This window comes from Phragmites australis, chromosome 13 (genome assembly GCF_958298935.1).
Source record: "Phragmites australis chromosome 13, lpPhrAust1.1, whole genome shotgun sequence".
Classification (NCBI taxonomy): Eukaryota; Viridiplantae; Streptophyta; class Magnoliopsida; order Poales; family Poaceae; genus Phragmites; species Phragmites australis.
Genome location: NC_084933.1, coordinates 21,888,717 through 21,905,330, shown reverse-complemented (window position 1 = coordinate 21,905,330; position 16,614 = coordinate 21,888,717). Strand labels below are relative to the sequence as shown.

General features: G+C 48.4%; 1 protein-coding gene across 9 annotated transcripts in view; it reads left to right on the top strand.

Annotated features, from left to right (window-relative positions):
* Positions 1-16,614, top strand: part of LOC133888648 (endoribonuclease Dicer homolog 4) — a 41,326-nt gene that overhangs the window by 16,385 nt on the left and 8,327 nt on the right. For 8 of the 9 annotated variants that reach the window (XM_062328966.1, XM_062328964.1, XM_062328967.1 and 5 more), the window contains 5 exons: positions 5,894-6,105; positions 6,205-6,414; positions 12,562-13,020; positions 13,120-13,392; positions 13,848-14,177. In XM_062328966.1, coding sequence (XP_062184950.1) covers positions 5,894-6,105; positions 6,205-6,414; positions 12,562-13,020; positions 13,120-13,392; positions 13,848-14,177 — 1,484 coding nt within the window. Of the gene's footprint in view, positions 1-5,893; positions 6,106-6,204; positions 6,415-12,561; positions 13,021-13,119; positions 13,393-13,847; positions 14,178-14,678; positions 15,014-16,614 lie in introns of those variants that run through there. The other variant, XM_062328969.1, reaches the window with a different exon arrangement.

Genomic DNA, 16,614 nt, shown 5'->3' with positions numbered 1-16,614 from the left:
TGCGTGGTCAAGTCCTGGATTCTCGGCACCCTCACCGACGACCTTGCCGAAGTCATCTCCTCCCAGGGCTCCACCGCTAGGGATGCCTGGCTCGCCGTCGAGTCTCAGTTCCTCGACAACCGGGAGGCACGCGCCATCCAGCTTGAGACGAAGTTTCGCACCTTCGTCCAAGGCGATCTCTCCGTCACCGACTATTGCCGCCGGCTCAAGAAGATGGCGGATGATCTCGGTGCCCTCGGCGAGATAATCACCGACCGCACCCTTGTCCTCAACGTGATCCGCGGCCTCAACGAGCGCTTCGCCCACGTCGGGACGCTCCTTCGCCGCAGTCGGCCCTTCCCCTCCTTCTTGGAGGCGCGCGGCGACCTCATCCTGGAGGAGCTCACTCTGGAAAACCGGCAGACCTCCCCTGCCGCTGCTCTCGCCGCCTCCACCACCAAGTCCTCGGCTAGCGCCCCTCAGCAGTCCGGCGCCGGTTCCGGGGGCTCTGGCACCGGGAACGGTTCCAAGGCCGCCAACAGCCGTCGCAGCAAGCGCGGGAGCGGGCAGCGCTCCACCACCGGCGCCCCACATCAGCAGCAGGCTGGCGGCGCCCAGCTTGCGCCCGGCGCCAAAAGCGCCGCCCCTCCCGGCGCCACGTGGCCCACCTTCTACAACCCCTGGACGGGGACCATCCAGATGTGGCCTGGTCCCCGCCCTCCGCTGGCGCCCATTCCCCAGCCTCGTCCTCAGCAGCAGCAGGCCTTCGTCGCGCAGCAGCCGCCTGCTGCCGCACCTACTACCGCTGAGGGGGCTGGCCAGTGGGCCGCACCAGGGTTCTACAACCCCATGGCCGGACTCCCCTCCTGGGATCAGCAGTCCCTGGCCTCTGCGTTTAGCACGGCATCGCTGAACCAGCCTCAGGCCAACGAGTGGTACTTCGACTCAGGTGCTACTTCTCACATGACCTCTACTTCCAGCACTCTTTCGCATGCCTGTTCCCCACGGTATCCTACTCCTTCATCCATTGTTGTCGGTAATGGCTCTATGATTCCTGTCATTGCCACTGGCTCAGCTGAGTTGCCTCGCTCCCTGCTTCTTAATAATGTTCTTGTGTCCCCACAAATTATTAAGAACCTTATTTCTGTTCGCCAGTTTACTACCGATAACAACTGCTCTGTTGAGTTTGACCCCGCTGGTTGTTCTGTGAAGGATCTGCAGTCTCGGAACGAGATCGTCAGGTGCAATAGCTCCGGGCCGCTGTACCCCCTGCGTCTCCCTCCAGCACACTCCCTTGTCGCCAAGGTCGCCTCCCCTCTGTGGCATCGGCGTCTTGGTCACCCCGGTCATGAGGCTTTGTCGAAGCTTGCGTCTAGTGTCTCCAGTCAGATAGAGGACTGTTCAGATTTATGTCATGCTTGTCAGTTAGGGCGTCATGTTCGTTTGCTCTTTTATGCTTCAGCATCTCGTGCGTCTAGCAAGTTTGATCTCATTCATTGTGATATGTGGACATCTCCCCTTCCCAGTGTCTCAGGTTATAAATATTATCTGGTCATACTTGATGATTGCACTCACTATTTGTGGACTTTTCCTCTGCGCCTTAAGTCTGACACTTTCAGCACGCTCGCCAACTTCCTCGCCTACGCCTCCACCCAATATGGCGCCTCCGTCAAGGCTGTCCAGTGCGACAACGGGAAAGAGTTCGACAACTTTGGCACCCGCACCTTCTTTCTCACCCGGGGCATCCATCGTCGCATGTCTTGCCCTTGCACCTCGCCTCAAAACGGTAAAGCTGAATGCATTATTCGCTCCATTAACAATGTTGTTCGCTCCCTACTGTTTCAGGCCTCCATACCTCCTTCCTACTGGATCGAGGCCCTCTCTACGGCGACCCTTCTACTTAACATTCTGCCTACCAAGACTCTCGGCTTCTCTACGCCGCACCTTGCCCTCTTTGGCACGCCGCCGGTCTACGATCACCTTCGAGTCTTTGGTTGCAAATGTTACCCCAACCTGTCTGCCATAGCTCCTCATAAACTCGCTCCTCGGTCCGCCTTGAGCGTTTTCCTTGGATATTCCGCTCATCACAAAGGATACCGTTGACTTGACCTCTCTTCCAATAGAGTCATCATCTCGCGGCATGTCATCTTCGATGAGACTGCCTTTCCCTTTGCCGAGCGTGATGGTCCCCGCACTCCCGCGGACTTCGAGTTTCTTGATACTACTGACGCTGTGCCCGTTCCTATTGGACCGCTGCACAAAGTTTTGCCTGCAGGTATCTCCACCAGTGTCGCCGTTCCTCGCTCAACCTCCTCTGGAGACTTGGCGGCCTCCGCCGGTGCCCCCAGCGCCCCCGCCAGCCCTCCTGTGGTTGAGCCTGGGGCGCCCCTGGCACCTCCTGCGTCGCCGGCGTCCTCTGCCGGCCCCTTGGCGCGCGCGGTCCACGACCCGCCCGCGCTGCGCGCGCCAGGGTCCCTGACGCCCTCTTCCGCGCCCAGCACGGCCTCCCCCGTACCCAGCGAGCCCTCGGACCCGCGCGGCCCTCCCCTGGCGCCCTCGGCTCCACGCGGCCCGCCGCCGGGCTTCCCGCCGCTGGCGGCGCCCACGCCCCCTCCGCCTGCGGTGCCTGCCCAGTGGGTTGCCCCGGATCGCGCCATCACTCAAGTCTACACGCGCCGGGGCCGCCCGCCGACTGCCGTGTCGACCCCGCCTCCCGCTGGGAGTTCTCCGCCGGCTGCCGGCTCCCCCCCCCCCCTGGAGTCGTCGTCGACTGCTGCTGCTAGTCCGTCTTCCCCGCCGCTCCCTAAAGGTGCTGTTGCGGTCCCTCCAGTGACCAATCAGCACTCCATGGCGACGCGCGCCAAGAGCGGCTTCCGAGTTCCGTCTATCTTCCATGCCGCGCCACTGTCCCCCGTGCCCAAGACCTTCCGTAGTGCACTTGCCGACCCGAGTTGGCGTGCCGCTATGGAAGAAGAACATGCTGCTCTCATGAAGAACCACACCTGGGATCTCGTGCCACGTCCCCCTCGGGCCAATGTGGTGACGGGAAAATGGATCTTCAAGCACAAGTTCAACGCCGATGGGTCTCTCGAGCGGTACAAGGCGCGCTGGGTTCTTCGAGGATTCACCCAGCGTCCTGGTGTGGATTTCGCCGAAACTTTCAGTCCTGTGGTGAAGCCTGCGACTGTCCGCACAGTGCTCTCTCTGGCCCTCTCTTGTCGATGGCCTATTCACCAACTTGATGTAAAGACTGCATTCCTCCACAGCACCTTGACCGAGACATTCTACTGCATGCAGCCGTCTGGTTTTGAGGATCCCGTCCATCCAGGCTTTGTTTGTCGGCTCAACAAGTCTCTCTATGGGTTGAAGCAGGCTCCTCGTGCTTGGTACAGTCGGTTTGCCACACATTTGGTGTCTCTTGGATTTGCTGAAGCCAAGTCAGACACCTCGCTCTTTGTCTATCGGCGCAGTTCAGAGACTGCCTATCTGCTGCTTTATGTTGATGACATCGTCCTCACAGCTTCCTCACCCGGTCTTCTTCGACGGATTATCTCAGCACTTCAGCAGGAATTCTCCATGAAGGATCTCGGAGAGCTGCATCACTTTCTCGGTATGCATGTTCAACGTTACGGCGATGGCCTTCTCCTTTCTCAGAGGCAGTACATGATGGACATTCTTGATCGTGCTGGCATGGCAGAGTGCAAGCCGTGTTCTACGCCGGTTGATACAAATCCCAAGGTTTCTGCTGCTGATGGTGCACCTGTGGCTGACGCATCGGATTTTCGCAGTCTCGCTGGTGCCTTACAGTATTTGACGTTCACTCGACCGGATATTGCATATGCTGTTCAGCAGGTCTGTCTTCACATGCACGATCCCCGTGAGCCCCATCTCGCGGCTCTCAAGCAAATTCTTCGCTATATTCGAGGCACTCTTCATTTGGGTCTTCTGCTGCGACCATCTACATCAACTGACCTCCTGGTTTATACTGATGCTGACTGGGCCGGTTGTCCGGATACGCGCAAGTCCACCTCGGGCTATGCTGTGTTCCTCGGTGATAATCTCATCTCTTGGTCCTCCAAGCGTCAGAACACCGTCTCGAGGTCAAGCGCTGAAGCTGAATATCGTGCAGTGACCAATGGAGTTGCCGAGGCCACCTGGCTGCGCCAACTCCTCCAGGAGCTCCACGCCCCTCTTCGCCGCGCCACACTGGTGTATTGCGATAACATCACTGCTGTCTACATGTCCTCCAATCCTGTTCAGCATCAGCGCACCAAGCACATTGAGATTGATCTTCACTTCGTCCGAGAACGAGTTGCAGTTGGTGATCTTCGAGTCCTTCATGTGCCGACGTCATCTCAGTATGCGGACATCTTCACCAAGGGCCTTCCTTCTTCGGTGTTCACGGAGTTCAGGTCCAGTCTGAACGTGTGCAGTGGCTGACGATCAGACTGCGGGGGCGTGTTAGCGTGAGCTATTGTGGGCTGGCCACATGGGCCTTGGCGCCCAAGCCTGGCGGCTGGGCTGCCTCAGGGTTTTATGGTAGTTGATCATAGATTAGGCAAGGATCTCCGTTGATTGGGTGTATTCTATAAACCCTTCTATAAACCCTAGACGATCCTTGCCTATATAATGTACACCCCTGTACCTCTATCAATCAATCTACTATTTTCCCGAGCCATATTCGCTTTCAATCTGGTTGTTGTTTGGGAGTGGCTGCTGGACTTCAACCAGAGCACTGTGAAGTGCAAGCAATATTGTCATCATTCATGAATGTCCTTATTTCATTCCATCCTATTTTTTTTTTTAATATCTGCAATTAAGATACATCAACACTCTCGTAGAGATGCTGTTTTTGCTTATCAAATAAGCCAATAAGTTACATGAGAAGTTTTGCATTGCTCGGAGGATACCAGGAGGGTACTAATTACCAAGAAATCCAACACGAATGGAAGGGCATAAAATGAAATATGGTAGTTATAAAAAATATCCTATACTTTTTTCCCTTTCCTCTCTCTTCTAACTTGGTCATAGGAACTGTGCTGGAATGTCAATACCTAAGCGTGCCATTCTCTCTCTCTGTGTGTGTGTGTGTGTGTGTGTGTGTGTGTGTGTGTGTGTGTGTGTAATAGAACTATCGGCCAGTGTGTGTGTTTCAAATAGATCAAAAGAAGCACTGCCCAATGCACAGTTGGAGGCATCCTCAGCAGTGATAGATTGAACTGCTTGCTCGATTTACATGTGCTCACTTAATAGGATAATACTTCGGTAGTAAATATGCTTCTTTGGATACTTATACTAGCCATTGATGTCCACTGTCCATACGTCAACATTGATGCCTTTAAGCTGGATGGCTTAGGAGACATGATAAAATCGCTAGAACATGCAATTGCCACACAGAGCAGTAGATTGACGGCTGTTATATGGCCGCTTCTGCTCCTCTCAATAGTCCAAGATAGAACAATAACACAATTACCTTATGATTGTTGCTGGAACCAACCAAATTTAGTATTTCCACTGACAGGTACCTAAGCCTGTACTGATATCAATAGTTCTCATCCATTAGATTGATACACATGTATGTCTCACGAAGTAACAAGCAAAGTAAAACTTCTCTATATGTATTGGAGAGAAGTTCCTTCATCAATTTATTTTTATTTTATTTTGCTTTCAACTCTCGAACTGCTTGTGAATTGCTATCAGATCTTGAACTGCCTGTGAATGTATTTGATCTGGTATTTTGTTATTTCCTGCTTCTCTGGTTTTGAGCACTGAGATGACTGGAGTGTAGCCATAATCTGGTGACTGAATCCTACCTAGAATATATTACTATTTACTACCGTGATTCTTAAATGGTTCCGATCCGGGTATAATAATTCTGATGTTGTTATTTTTTGGGTTTGCTATTTCTAATAAGAATCCGAGGGTCGTGAATTGGTGGAGCACTTTGTGGAGTTACCTCCAGAGCTATGCTCTTTGAAGATAACTGGGTTCTCAAAAGATATGGGTAGTTCTTTGTCCTTGCTACCATCTTTAATGTGTCGCTTGGAAAATTTGCTAGTGGCTATCGAGTTGAAGGATGTCATGTTGTCATCTTTCCCGGAGGCTTCTCAGATTAGCGCTTCGGGTGTAAGTCATGCTACCTTTTGCATTGTTGATGCTGAAACTTCTTGTAGATTTTGCAATCTACGCAGAAAGTAACTGTCATTTATGAGGAATTAATTTCAGATTCTTGAAGCACTGACCACTGAAAGGTGTTTGGAGAGGATTTCTTTGGAGCGATTTGAAGTCCTAGGTGATGCTTTCTTGAAGTATGTAGTTGGGCGTCACAACTTTATTTCATATGAAGGACTTGATGAAGGTCAGTTGACCAGGAGACGTTCTGCTATAGTGAATAATTCAAATTTATATGAATTAGCAATTAGAAGAAATTTGCAGGTGAGTTGAATTCATTAATTCTCAATATTTATTTTCCTGCGAAGTTTTGTGTCATCTAGCAGTTATTTCATCTTTTCTTATTATGGACCAGATCCAATATGCTCAACCTTAAGCTGGTGACAAGGTGGAGTCTCAACCACCAGATGCAAAAATAGTTTAGTTCATAATTTTTTCTGTCAACTTCCTACATAACTGCAATATACACACCTTATTTTTTTAACTGCCTTACTAGGATATTAACTGCTAAGAGCCAAATAATACTGGGATAGCCTTGATGTGTTCCATATTATTTTTGGTTCTTTCATAATTACCTACCAATGCTGTTAAACATGTCGCTTGTTCCTGATCTATTTTTGTTGTTTTCTTATTGATGATATGGTTGTCTGCCTTCTAACATTTAGGTAGAAAATCACGACTCCTGTCTTTTGTGTTTGTCTATCTAAATTTATGGATAGATGGCCGCTTCCGCTTCCGCTTCCCCTCTCCCGGCGCCCCTCCACATCCCAGCCCCTCGTCGGTGTCTATCCCAGGCCTGACTCCCACCTCTTCGGCTGTGTTTTCACCTATGAAGCCGGCCTCCACCCATTTGTCTCTTTCCCAGACACCGACCTCAACCCTCTTGCCCGGCTGCTCTGTCGTTCTCTCAGGTGGGCCGTTCCAAGGAGATGGCTGGCTTGACGACAACCCCTCCTCCCCCAAGTCCGGCGGCTTAGGGCCACGTTCCTCTGCCCTAGCCTCCTTTTGTGATGTGGTGAGGGCATGTGCCTCTTACCCTCTAGCCTCGCTATCCTCCCCTGTCGCGTCGCTCCACGCTCTTGCCCGGTGTACACCGCCCCTGGGTTGCGTCCTTCTGTTTGCCTGGTGAATTGCCGCATCTCTATGCCGGCTCTTGAGCCACATGTGGATGGTTGACATGAGGTGGTTGGCAAGCGCCCCATGTCTATGACGCCTTCGTCCCGCGCGCTGGCCTCTCAAGCCGGTCTCTAAGGGCCTACGTGGACAATGCTTCAACTTCCTTGCGATGAGTCATCGTGCTGCCATTTACCAGCGCCGCAGTCACTACTATCGTTGCTTGACCTTGGGTCACAGGAGCTACGGGTGCACCAGGCCGCACGTTCCTCGTGCTCCTCCGTCCCGTGTCCCGACCTCGACGGCCGCCCCCTTGGCTCTGCGACTGTTTGATTGGAGTCATGTCTCGCTTCCAATGACGCTGGACACGACCTTCGCTGGGATCACCCCTGGTGCACTTCCCAGTTTGGTTACCTCGGTTGTGGACGCTTCATCCTGCGATGATGCTCCCTGGGCTGGCCAGGGCATCGGGGGTGTCCATCCATGCCACCAGCGTAGATGTCCTTCATCTTCCACAGCTGGGGTGCCAGCATCGAGCTCTTCACCTCTGCATCAGCGCTTATGGAGATGGAATCTTCTAACGTGGTTGTCATCTCTAACCCACCAAGGGATGTGTTTTCTTGATCGCTCGGAGCGTATTGTTCAGGTCGAGACAGGTCGAGATCAATCTACATCGGACGCTCTTCTTGACAGTCATAAGCATTAAACTACCGATTGCGTCGCGGGAGGTGGTGGTCGCCATTGCTGAAATGTTCAATCTCTATATTAGGCCTGCTAATGGGTTGAAAACTAACCCAAACCCAATCCAAACCATGCAATAACACCTAGGGAACCCAACCTCTCCCAACCCAAAAAATAGCCATGAGAATCCAACCCAAACCAGCCCACCACAATTTTCCACCCAACCCAACACAACCCAAATCCCAGAAACGGGTTCAACCCATTTTTCAACCCACTCTCCACCCAAGCAGGCAGAGTGCTCTATTGTTGATGTCCCCGTCGATTCCTTCAACCCGGAGCACCAGCCATCGCCTTCACTTCGCCACTTGACCTCAGTAGAACCACCGCGTTGGTCACTCCTCTGCGCAGCACCGTCGCCACGCCATCTCAGGCTTGCGCGAGGTCATCCATGGCAAGCTCTCCTGCCAAAGGCCATCCACTTCTATCGTCGAGGTTGTGAGGTCATCAGTCGCTGATATCCTCCGCCATGATTTAGGATGCAATCTTAAGAAAGTATTCCCATTGAAGACTTGGTATATCACTCCTAGAAGAGATTTGGTCTCAAGAACTAAATCGATTGATCACAAAACAAAACAAAAAATAGATAGATTTGGTGCTTGCCTCTCCTAAATGAATGTGCCCCAGATCTCGTGCTTCCGCTACAAGCCGCCAGCAGTGAGTGCCTGGATCGGGGAGGGAGCCCGATGGAGCTACAAAATCGACAGAGGAGCTGACAATGACCTCGCCACCGCCATCACCGCCATCTCTCCTATCGCAAAGTCGTACCGAGGCGTCCTCAACGATCCAAATTGGAAGAACGCGATGATTGACGAATTCACCGCCCTCTCTGCCAACAACATTTGGGATCTCGTGCCTCCTCCACCGTACTTCAACATCGTCTCCGGCAAGTGGATATTCCACCACAAGTACAATTCCGACGACACCCTTGCACGTAAAGCGTGCTAAGTTCTATGTGGCTTCTCCCAGCAACCCGACCTCGATATGATGAGACCTTTAGCCCCGTCGTCAAGTTGATCACCATTCGAGTGGTGCTCTCACTCGCTGTCTACAACAACTGGTCCATCCACTAGTTCGACATCAAGAACGCATTCCTCAACGGCAAGCTTGAGGAGACAGTCTTCTGCCAGCAGCCCTCCGGCTTCGCTGACGCCGACAAGCCAAATCACATCTGTCGGCTTAACATATTGCTCTACGGTCTGAAGCAGGCTCCTTGCGCGTGGTACAACCGCTTACAGGCTTTCGCGGTCTCCATCGGCTTCCGCAGTTGCAAAACGAACTCCTCTGTCTTCGTCTACCACAACGGGACCGACATCACCTACCTCCTGCTGTACATCGACGACATCATCCTGACAGCGTCAAGCACGACCTTGCTTCAACGGATCATCACCGCCCTCCGCAACGAATTCGCGATGACCGACTTGGGCAATCTCCACTACTTTCTCGGCATCTCGGCTGTCAGGACTCCCACGCCATTTCTCTCTCGTGCAACCCGTGCGCTACACCAATCGAAGCATGCTCCAAGCTGGCTGCTGAAGCTAGCGCCCCGATCTCCAATCCAACTCTGTATCGTGGCCTTGCCGGTTCTCTCCAGTACCTCACTTTCACCCGTCCTGACATCACGCATGCTGTTCAGCAAGTTTGTCTCCACATGCACAATACACGTGAACAACACTTCCTGCTGATCAAGCGTATCCTGCGGTACGTCTAGGGAACAATCAGCCATGGCTTGTAGCTCCTCCCACGACCTCTTTGTCTACTCCAATGCCGACTAGACGGGCTGTCCCAACACTCGTAAGTCTACTTTAGGCTACCACATCTTTCTCGGCAACAACTTGATCTCGTGGTCCTCCAAGCGCCAACACACCGTCTCCCGGTCTAGTGCTGAGGTCAAGTACCGAGCTGTCGCCAATGTCGTCGTCGAAGCTTGCTGGTTGCATCAACTCCTCGCCGAGATCTGTCTCCCTCTGACCAAGGCCACCGTCGTCTACTGCGACAACATCAGCGCCGTGTATCTCTCCACAAACCCAGTCCAATATCAGTGGACTAAACATGTGTAGATTGATCCGCACTTCGTCCGCGAATGGGTGGCACTGGGAGACGCCCGTGTTCTACATGTCCTGACAACTCTTCAGTACGTTGATATCTTCACCAAAGGTCTTCCAACCGTGGTGTTCCAAGACTTTCGGTCCAGTCTCAACATCCGCGAAGCTCCAAGTTGACACTGCAGGAGGGTGTTGGAATATACACCTTACTAGGCCCTACCGGCCAGACCCAGCCGACCCTGCCAACCCTGGCCACCACCTTCCTAGTTTAGGGTTGTGTATGTATGGAATGAGGACAGCTGCAGCGATTGATCTCCTTCCTAGTTTAGAGAGATTGATACCTTACCGTGTATAGCTAATCACTTACCTAGTGTTAGCTCCCGAAACTTCTATATAAGCCATTCGACTGTATAGGAATGATCAAGCAAGAGCATTCTCTCACATATCTCTTCTTTCGTGTCTGTTGGGCATTTCTATTGGAAGTCCTTCGACATCTCGGTTTTGGGAATGGGTGGTGCAACACGTTGTGCACTCTTCTTTCCACCTCTACCACGAACATTTCACTTAATGGCGAGCCGGGAGAGGAAATTTGGTACCGTTGGGGCCTCCAACAGGGAGATCCCCTATCTCCCATGCTCTTTGTCTTGGTCATGTATGTCCTAAATGTCCTAATAAGTAAAGCAAGCAATGATGGACTCCTCCAACCACTAGCTACAAGACATATCAAGCATCGAGTTTCTCTATATGCTGATGACGTCCTTTTTTTAAGGCCAGTCTCTCAAGACATGGAGCTTGTCAAGGGGATCCTTGATTTATTTGGCCAAGCATCGGGACTAAGGACTAGCATTCACAAGTGCTCTGTCTCGCCAATTCAATGACAAGAAATTGATGTTGCTGCCATACAGAGTGCCCTGCCATGCTCAATCACAGATTTTCCTTGCACATATCTTTGTCTTCCCCTCTCTCTCCCTGGACATTGACTAAGGCAGAATTGCTACCTCTAATTGAAAAGGTGGCAGATAAACTCCCAGGACGGAAGGCAGCCTTGATGAACAAAGCATGTAGATTGACTTTGGTACGCGCTGTCCTCACTGCCATCCCAATCTGTAGTTTGATAGCACTTGAGCTGCCAACATGGGTGATCAAAGCGATCGATAAACGTCAGAGAGCATTCCTTTGGAAAGGAAGGGAACAGGCAAATTGTGGCAATTGTCTAGTCACTTGGCCAAAGGTCTGCAAGCCGCTCGAGTTTGGAGGACTTGGCATCCATGACCTCACCAACCTCGGGTGGGCTCTGTGCATGCAATGGCTTTGGCTGACAAAGACTCAACCATGCTTGCCTTGGACTGATTATGACGTGCTGGTTCATAACAACATCAAGGCGTTATTCATGGTCTCGGTTCACATGACAATTGGAGATGGCCACGATACTTTGTTCTGGTCAGATCGGTGGTTGCAATGAAGACCGTGACAGACCTTGCCCCGCATCTTTTCGCCGTGATCCCAAAGCGTACGGTGAACTGGAGGACTGTCCAGGAGACATTATTCGAGCACCGATGGGTACAGGATATCAAGGGAGCCCATATCGGTTGTAGCCCTCGTCAAATACCTGCAACTTTGGGAGTTACTTGAGGGGATCCTGTTGCAGCCAAATGTGCTGGACCAACACACCTGGATCTATTCTTCGTCTGGGCAATACTCCGCGAAATCAGCCTACAGTTTGTTCTTCACTGGCAGCACCTGTTTTGAGCCGTGGCACCGCATTTGAAAGAGTTGGGCACCGCCACAATGCAAATTCTTCATGTGGCTGGTTGCCCGTCCGTTGTTGGACGGCAGATCGTCTCGCTCGGCGTGGCTTGCCTCACTCGGCGCATTGCCTGGTATGTGATTAGGGGGATGAAACTATACAACACCTCCTGTTATCTTGTGTCTTCGCTCGTCAAGTTTGGTTCATTCTGCGTCCAAGGGTTGGCATGCAACATCTTACGCCGACACAGCTTGATGAGTTTTTCATGGAGTGGTGGCACCACACAGTTTCAGCCACTAACAAGAACCGGAAGAAGGGACTCAATTCCCTGCTCATACCGGGCCCATGGACCATCTGGAAGCATCGCAACGATTGTGTATTTGAGAGCGCATCCCCAGATATTCAATCGGTAGCATGTCCGGTTTATGGAGAAGCTAATCTTTGGTGCATGTCTAGAGTGAAGGGTTTAGAGCAGCTAATGCTCTGATTCTAGCATGCAGTTTGGCGATGCTTTTTTCTTTAGTGTGCCTTTGTTACTTCTCCTTCCCTGCCTTTCTTTTTCTGTCTTTTATTTTGTTTTTTATGCGGGTACTCTCACCCCTGTAATCAACTTTTTCTCCTCCTTTTACTGCAATGACATCCAGTTCTCTTGCATGTTCGAGAATAAAAAAATGTGTTTGTCTTTTTTTCTTTGTCTCACTATAAAGTATTTGCCATGAAATTCTGCACTTTTACAGAAAATCTGAAACATCTTGTTGCAAACTTTAGGTATACATACGGGATCAACAGTTTGAACCCACTCAGTTCTTTGCACTGGGAAGGCCTTGTAAAGTTGTTTGCAATCCCGACACAGAAGTGAGTTTACACCAGAAGAATATCGACCCAGATAGACGAGAGAATTGTAACTTGAGGTGTACGAAGTCTCATCATTGGTTGCATAGTAAGACGATTGCAGATGTTGTTGAGGCACTTCTTGGAGCATTTATTGTCGAGTGTGGATTCAAAGCTGCATTTGCGTTCCTGCATTGGATGGGAATAAAAGTTGATTTCAAAGATTCAGCTCTCTATAGAGTATTAGATGCAAGCTCCACCAATTTGTCTCTCATGAATTATATCAACATTGCTGAGCTTGAAGAATTAATAGGTTACAAGTTCAAGCATAAGGGTCTGCTTCTCCAAGCATTTGTACACCCTTCTTTCAATAAACATTCTGGAGGATGCTACCAGGTCTAACCCTCCTTTTTCCTTTTCCGTCTCATCATTAACAAACAATTTTGATAGTGAAGAATTTGCTCACTTGAATATATTCTTTTCATTTCTAATCAGAGGATGGAGTTTCTTGGAGATGCTGTTTTGGAATATTTGATGACCTCATACCTCTACTCAACCTACCCAGATCTAAAGCCTGGACAAATAACAGATCTGAAATCATTAGCTGTCAATAATAATTCATTTGCTTATGTAGCAGTTAAGAAATCTATCCATAAATATCTTATAAAGGATTCTAATCATCTTACGGCAGCAGTAAATACATTTGAGAATTATGTTAATCTTTCCAATTCAGAGAAAAACTTGTCCGAAGAACCAGCATGTCCAAAGGTATTGATGTTTTCTTGATTTTCTTTTATCTTTTTTGTCTGTAAAAACTTTAGTTGACTTTCTGTATAAGCTGCAAATGACCCCTTTCTCAAAAAGAAAGTAATTTGTCTACACTTCTTTCATAATCCTTTTTCTTTGCTTTGAGTAAAAAGAAAAGTTATAAATTACAGTTACCGCTAAAGGATAACGCTTCTTGAATTATTTGATACAAGATAGGATAGTAGGATCCAAACGTATAACTATTGTAAGATAAACAGAGGTGTTATCAATAATTGCAAGTATTTGGAATCCTATATTATTCAAGCATTGGATATATTCAAATTTATGTTCAGCTCATCTAATATCTTAGCATGTGTTTTTGAATATAGAGTTTCCTTATGAATCACATACTTTACAGGAGACGCCATGGTATTTTATTTGTCATCAAAAGCTTACCCTTTTTTGTAACCTTACAGGTTCTTGGTGATATTGTTGAATCTTGTGTTGGAGCGGTGCTTTTAGATTCCGGTTTCGACCTGAATCATGTTTGGAAGCTAATGCTTATGCTTCTAAGGCCAGTACTGAGCTTCTCTGACATGCACATCAATCCTATGAGAGAACTCCGAGAACTTTGTCAATGTAATGGTTTTGAGTTAGGCCTTCCTGAACCTTTGAAGGCTAATGGAGAGTATCATGTCAAAGTAGAAGTTAACATAAACAGCAAGACGATAAGTTGTACTGCAGCAAACCGGAATTCCAAAGATGCTAGAAAGTTGGCTGCACAAGAAGCACTTTCTAAACTGAAGGTATAATTTTGGCCACATTTCCTTTTCTTTTCTTTTATTCTTACCATGCAATTATGAGAATTTGAGGCTATAGAAGCAGCACTTTCTAAATATTTTTGGTGCTTTGCCTTTTCGTTTGCACTTACCATGCAATTGTGAGAATTTGAGCTATTACAATGGTTTTCATTTTTTGCTGAACTGTTGATTTGCATGCTAAATGTGAATGACCATTGATTTAATAGATTGTGTCGGGACCGGTCTAAGGACAGACCAATACCCCTTTTTTTTTTTGGAAAACCCCCCTACTGTGGTAAATAAATATAGATATATAATAAAAAAGAGGATAAGAACAACTATACAAGAAATGAAAAGAAAGAAGAAGGCCGAGAAGGCTAGGCTGAGGGAGAAACTATACGAAGATACTAATCCAGTTAGCAACCACCAGACTAAGAGACGTATTCATTCTATTAAGGTGTAAAAGAACATTATCTACGAACGATCTCCTCCATTGTTCAAATGCAGGCGTTGTTGAAGATGAAGCCATTTCTTAGTTTCGAAATTTCCCTAGCAGCTATTGTGAAGACTTTCATGAATAAAGGACCGGAATTCAGCTTTTGCTTTCTGAATCATATCGAAGAACTGAATTGAATGGCCCCAATTCACTCCTGGGGAGTTCCAGCAACTGTAGCTAAACTGACACTCAAAAAAGAGATGATAGGTTGTTTCCTCAACATTAAGTCTGCACATCACACAGTTGAAATTGTTTCCTTCAATCTTGTAATTTCTCCATTTTAGAATGTTTCTTGTATTCATCCTGTCCATAAAAAGAAGCCACGCAAAGACTTTGTTTTTTGCAGCATTTAAATTTCCAAATCCATGTAAACAGTGTGGGTGGTGTAATTGCTCTAAAAGGAAGAGCGTAGTATTTGCTTGATGAATAAGAGTTATTCCCCCAACAGTACTGCCAAGTATCTGTTTGTCTGCCATCTCGTCTTACTTCTTGTACCTTAGTTGTCAAGGTTTGCAGTTCTTCGAATGCTTCCACTGAAAGGGGAGTGTGGAAGTGCAACTGTGTTGTGCTGTCCCGGATGTCACTTGCTAAAGAAATATTATCATTTTTAGCAAAAGAGAACAATCTTGGGAGCTCTTCTCTTAAGAAAGATCCATTCCAAACATCATACCAGAGGAGGATTGTGGCTCCATTTCCTGCTAAACCATAAGCAATACCCCTAAAGTGATTGCAATAACTCATTACATCTCCACCAAAATGAGCCTCTATCAGAAGTGATACGCGGTATTTGCCCATTTGAGTAGTAAGTGTTCCAAATAAGGTTAACCCAAGGAATGTCCATCTTATTGTAGAATTTGTGTAAGTGCTTAATCAATAGAGCTTCATTTTGAATTCTAAGGTTGATGACCCCTAACCCTCCTTTTTGTTTTGGCAAACATACTTTTTCCCAAGCTACAAGAGGTTTTCCTTCCGCATTCACATCTGATCCTCTCCACAAGCAGTGCTTTCTTGCTCTATCTATGTTTTTTATCACCGTCTTTGGAAGTTTTAGGGTGCACATAGTGTAGGTTGGGAGTGAAGAGATTGATGAGTTGATCAAGGTTAATCTTCCAGCACTTGTAAGTAGAGATGAAGTAGCCATTAGTCTTCTCTCCACCCTGCCCATTAAGGGGTTGTGATCCTCCACTCTGGGTCTTGTGGTACCGAGAGGTAAGCCTAGGTATGTGAATGGGAAGGATCCCACAAACCAATACCCTTACAGTATATTGAGTCAGGAATCAATCTCGATATACGAAGACTTCACAGATGATAAAAAAACACAATGTCATTAACTTAACATGAAAAGGTCATTCTTGCAGAGGGGACCTTCGAGGGTCAAGAAGGAAATAAACACCGCAGCTAGCGCGGTCTTCTCATCCGTATCTCCCACAGGCAGTTGGTGTAGAGCACCACCTTAGAATCCTCCATCCTCAGAGTATTTCTTCAGAATTTTCCCGACCGAGCAGTATGGTTATAGCAAGTGTGAGTACGTCTCGTACTCCGCAAGTTGTGGTAAAATATGGTATGAAGGCAATCACAATAATAAAGCTTACAAGAGCTTATTTGCATAAAGGTAGAATTTAAGCAAAACATTTAATAAAAGCTAGAGTAAATGCTGAAATTAAATAACCTCAAGAGTTGATCCTCTTGACCTCAACCGAAGTTGATCACCTCAAGCATGGTTTCCAACCATGAATGAACCATCAACCCATGTTTTCTAAACATTTGCAAAATATTCTAATCATATGTGGCATTCCTCGCCACTCATTACTGTGAGTACGGCTGATATATCAATTTTACTCTGCAAAGATATACACTTTACCCATAAGACATGATCAAACTCTTTTGTCAGTACCCGTCGGTACCTTACACACTTCCGAGGTGTGCGCCGAGTTGACCACTGCAAGG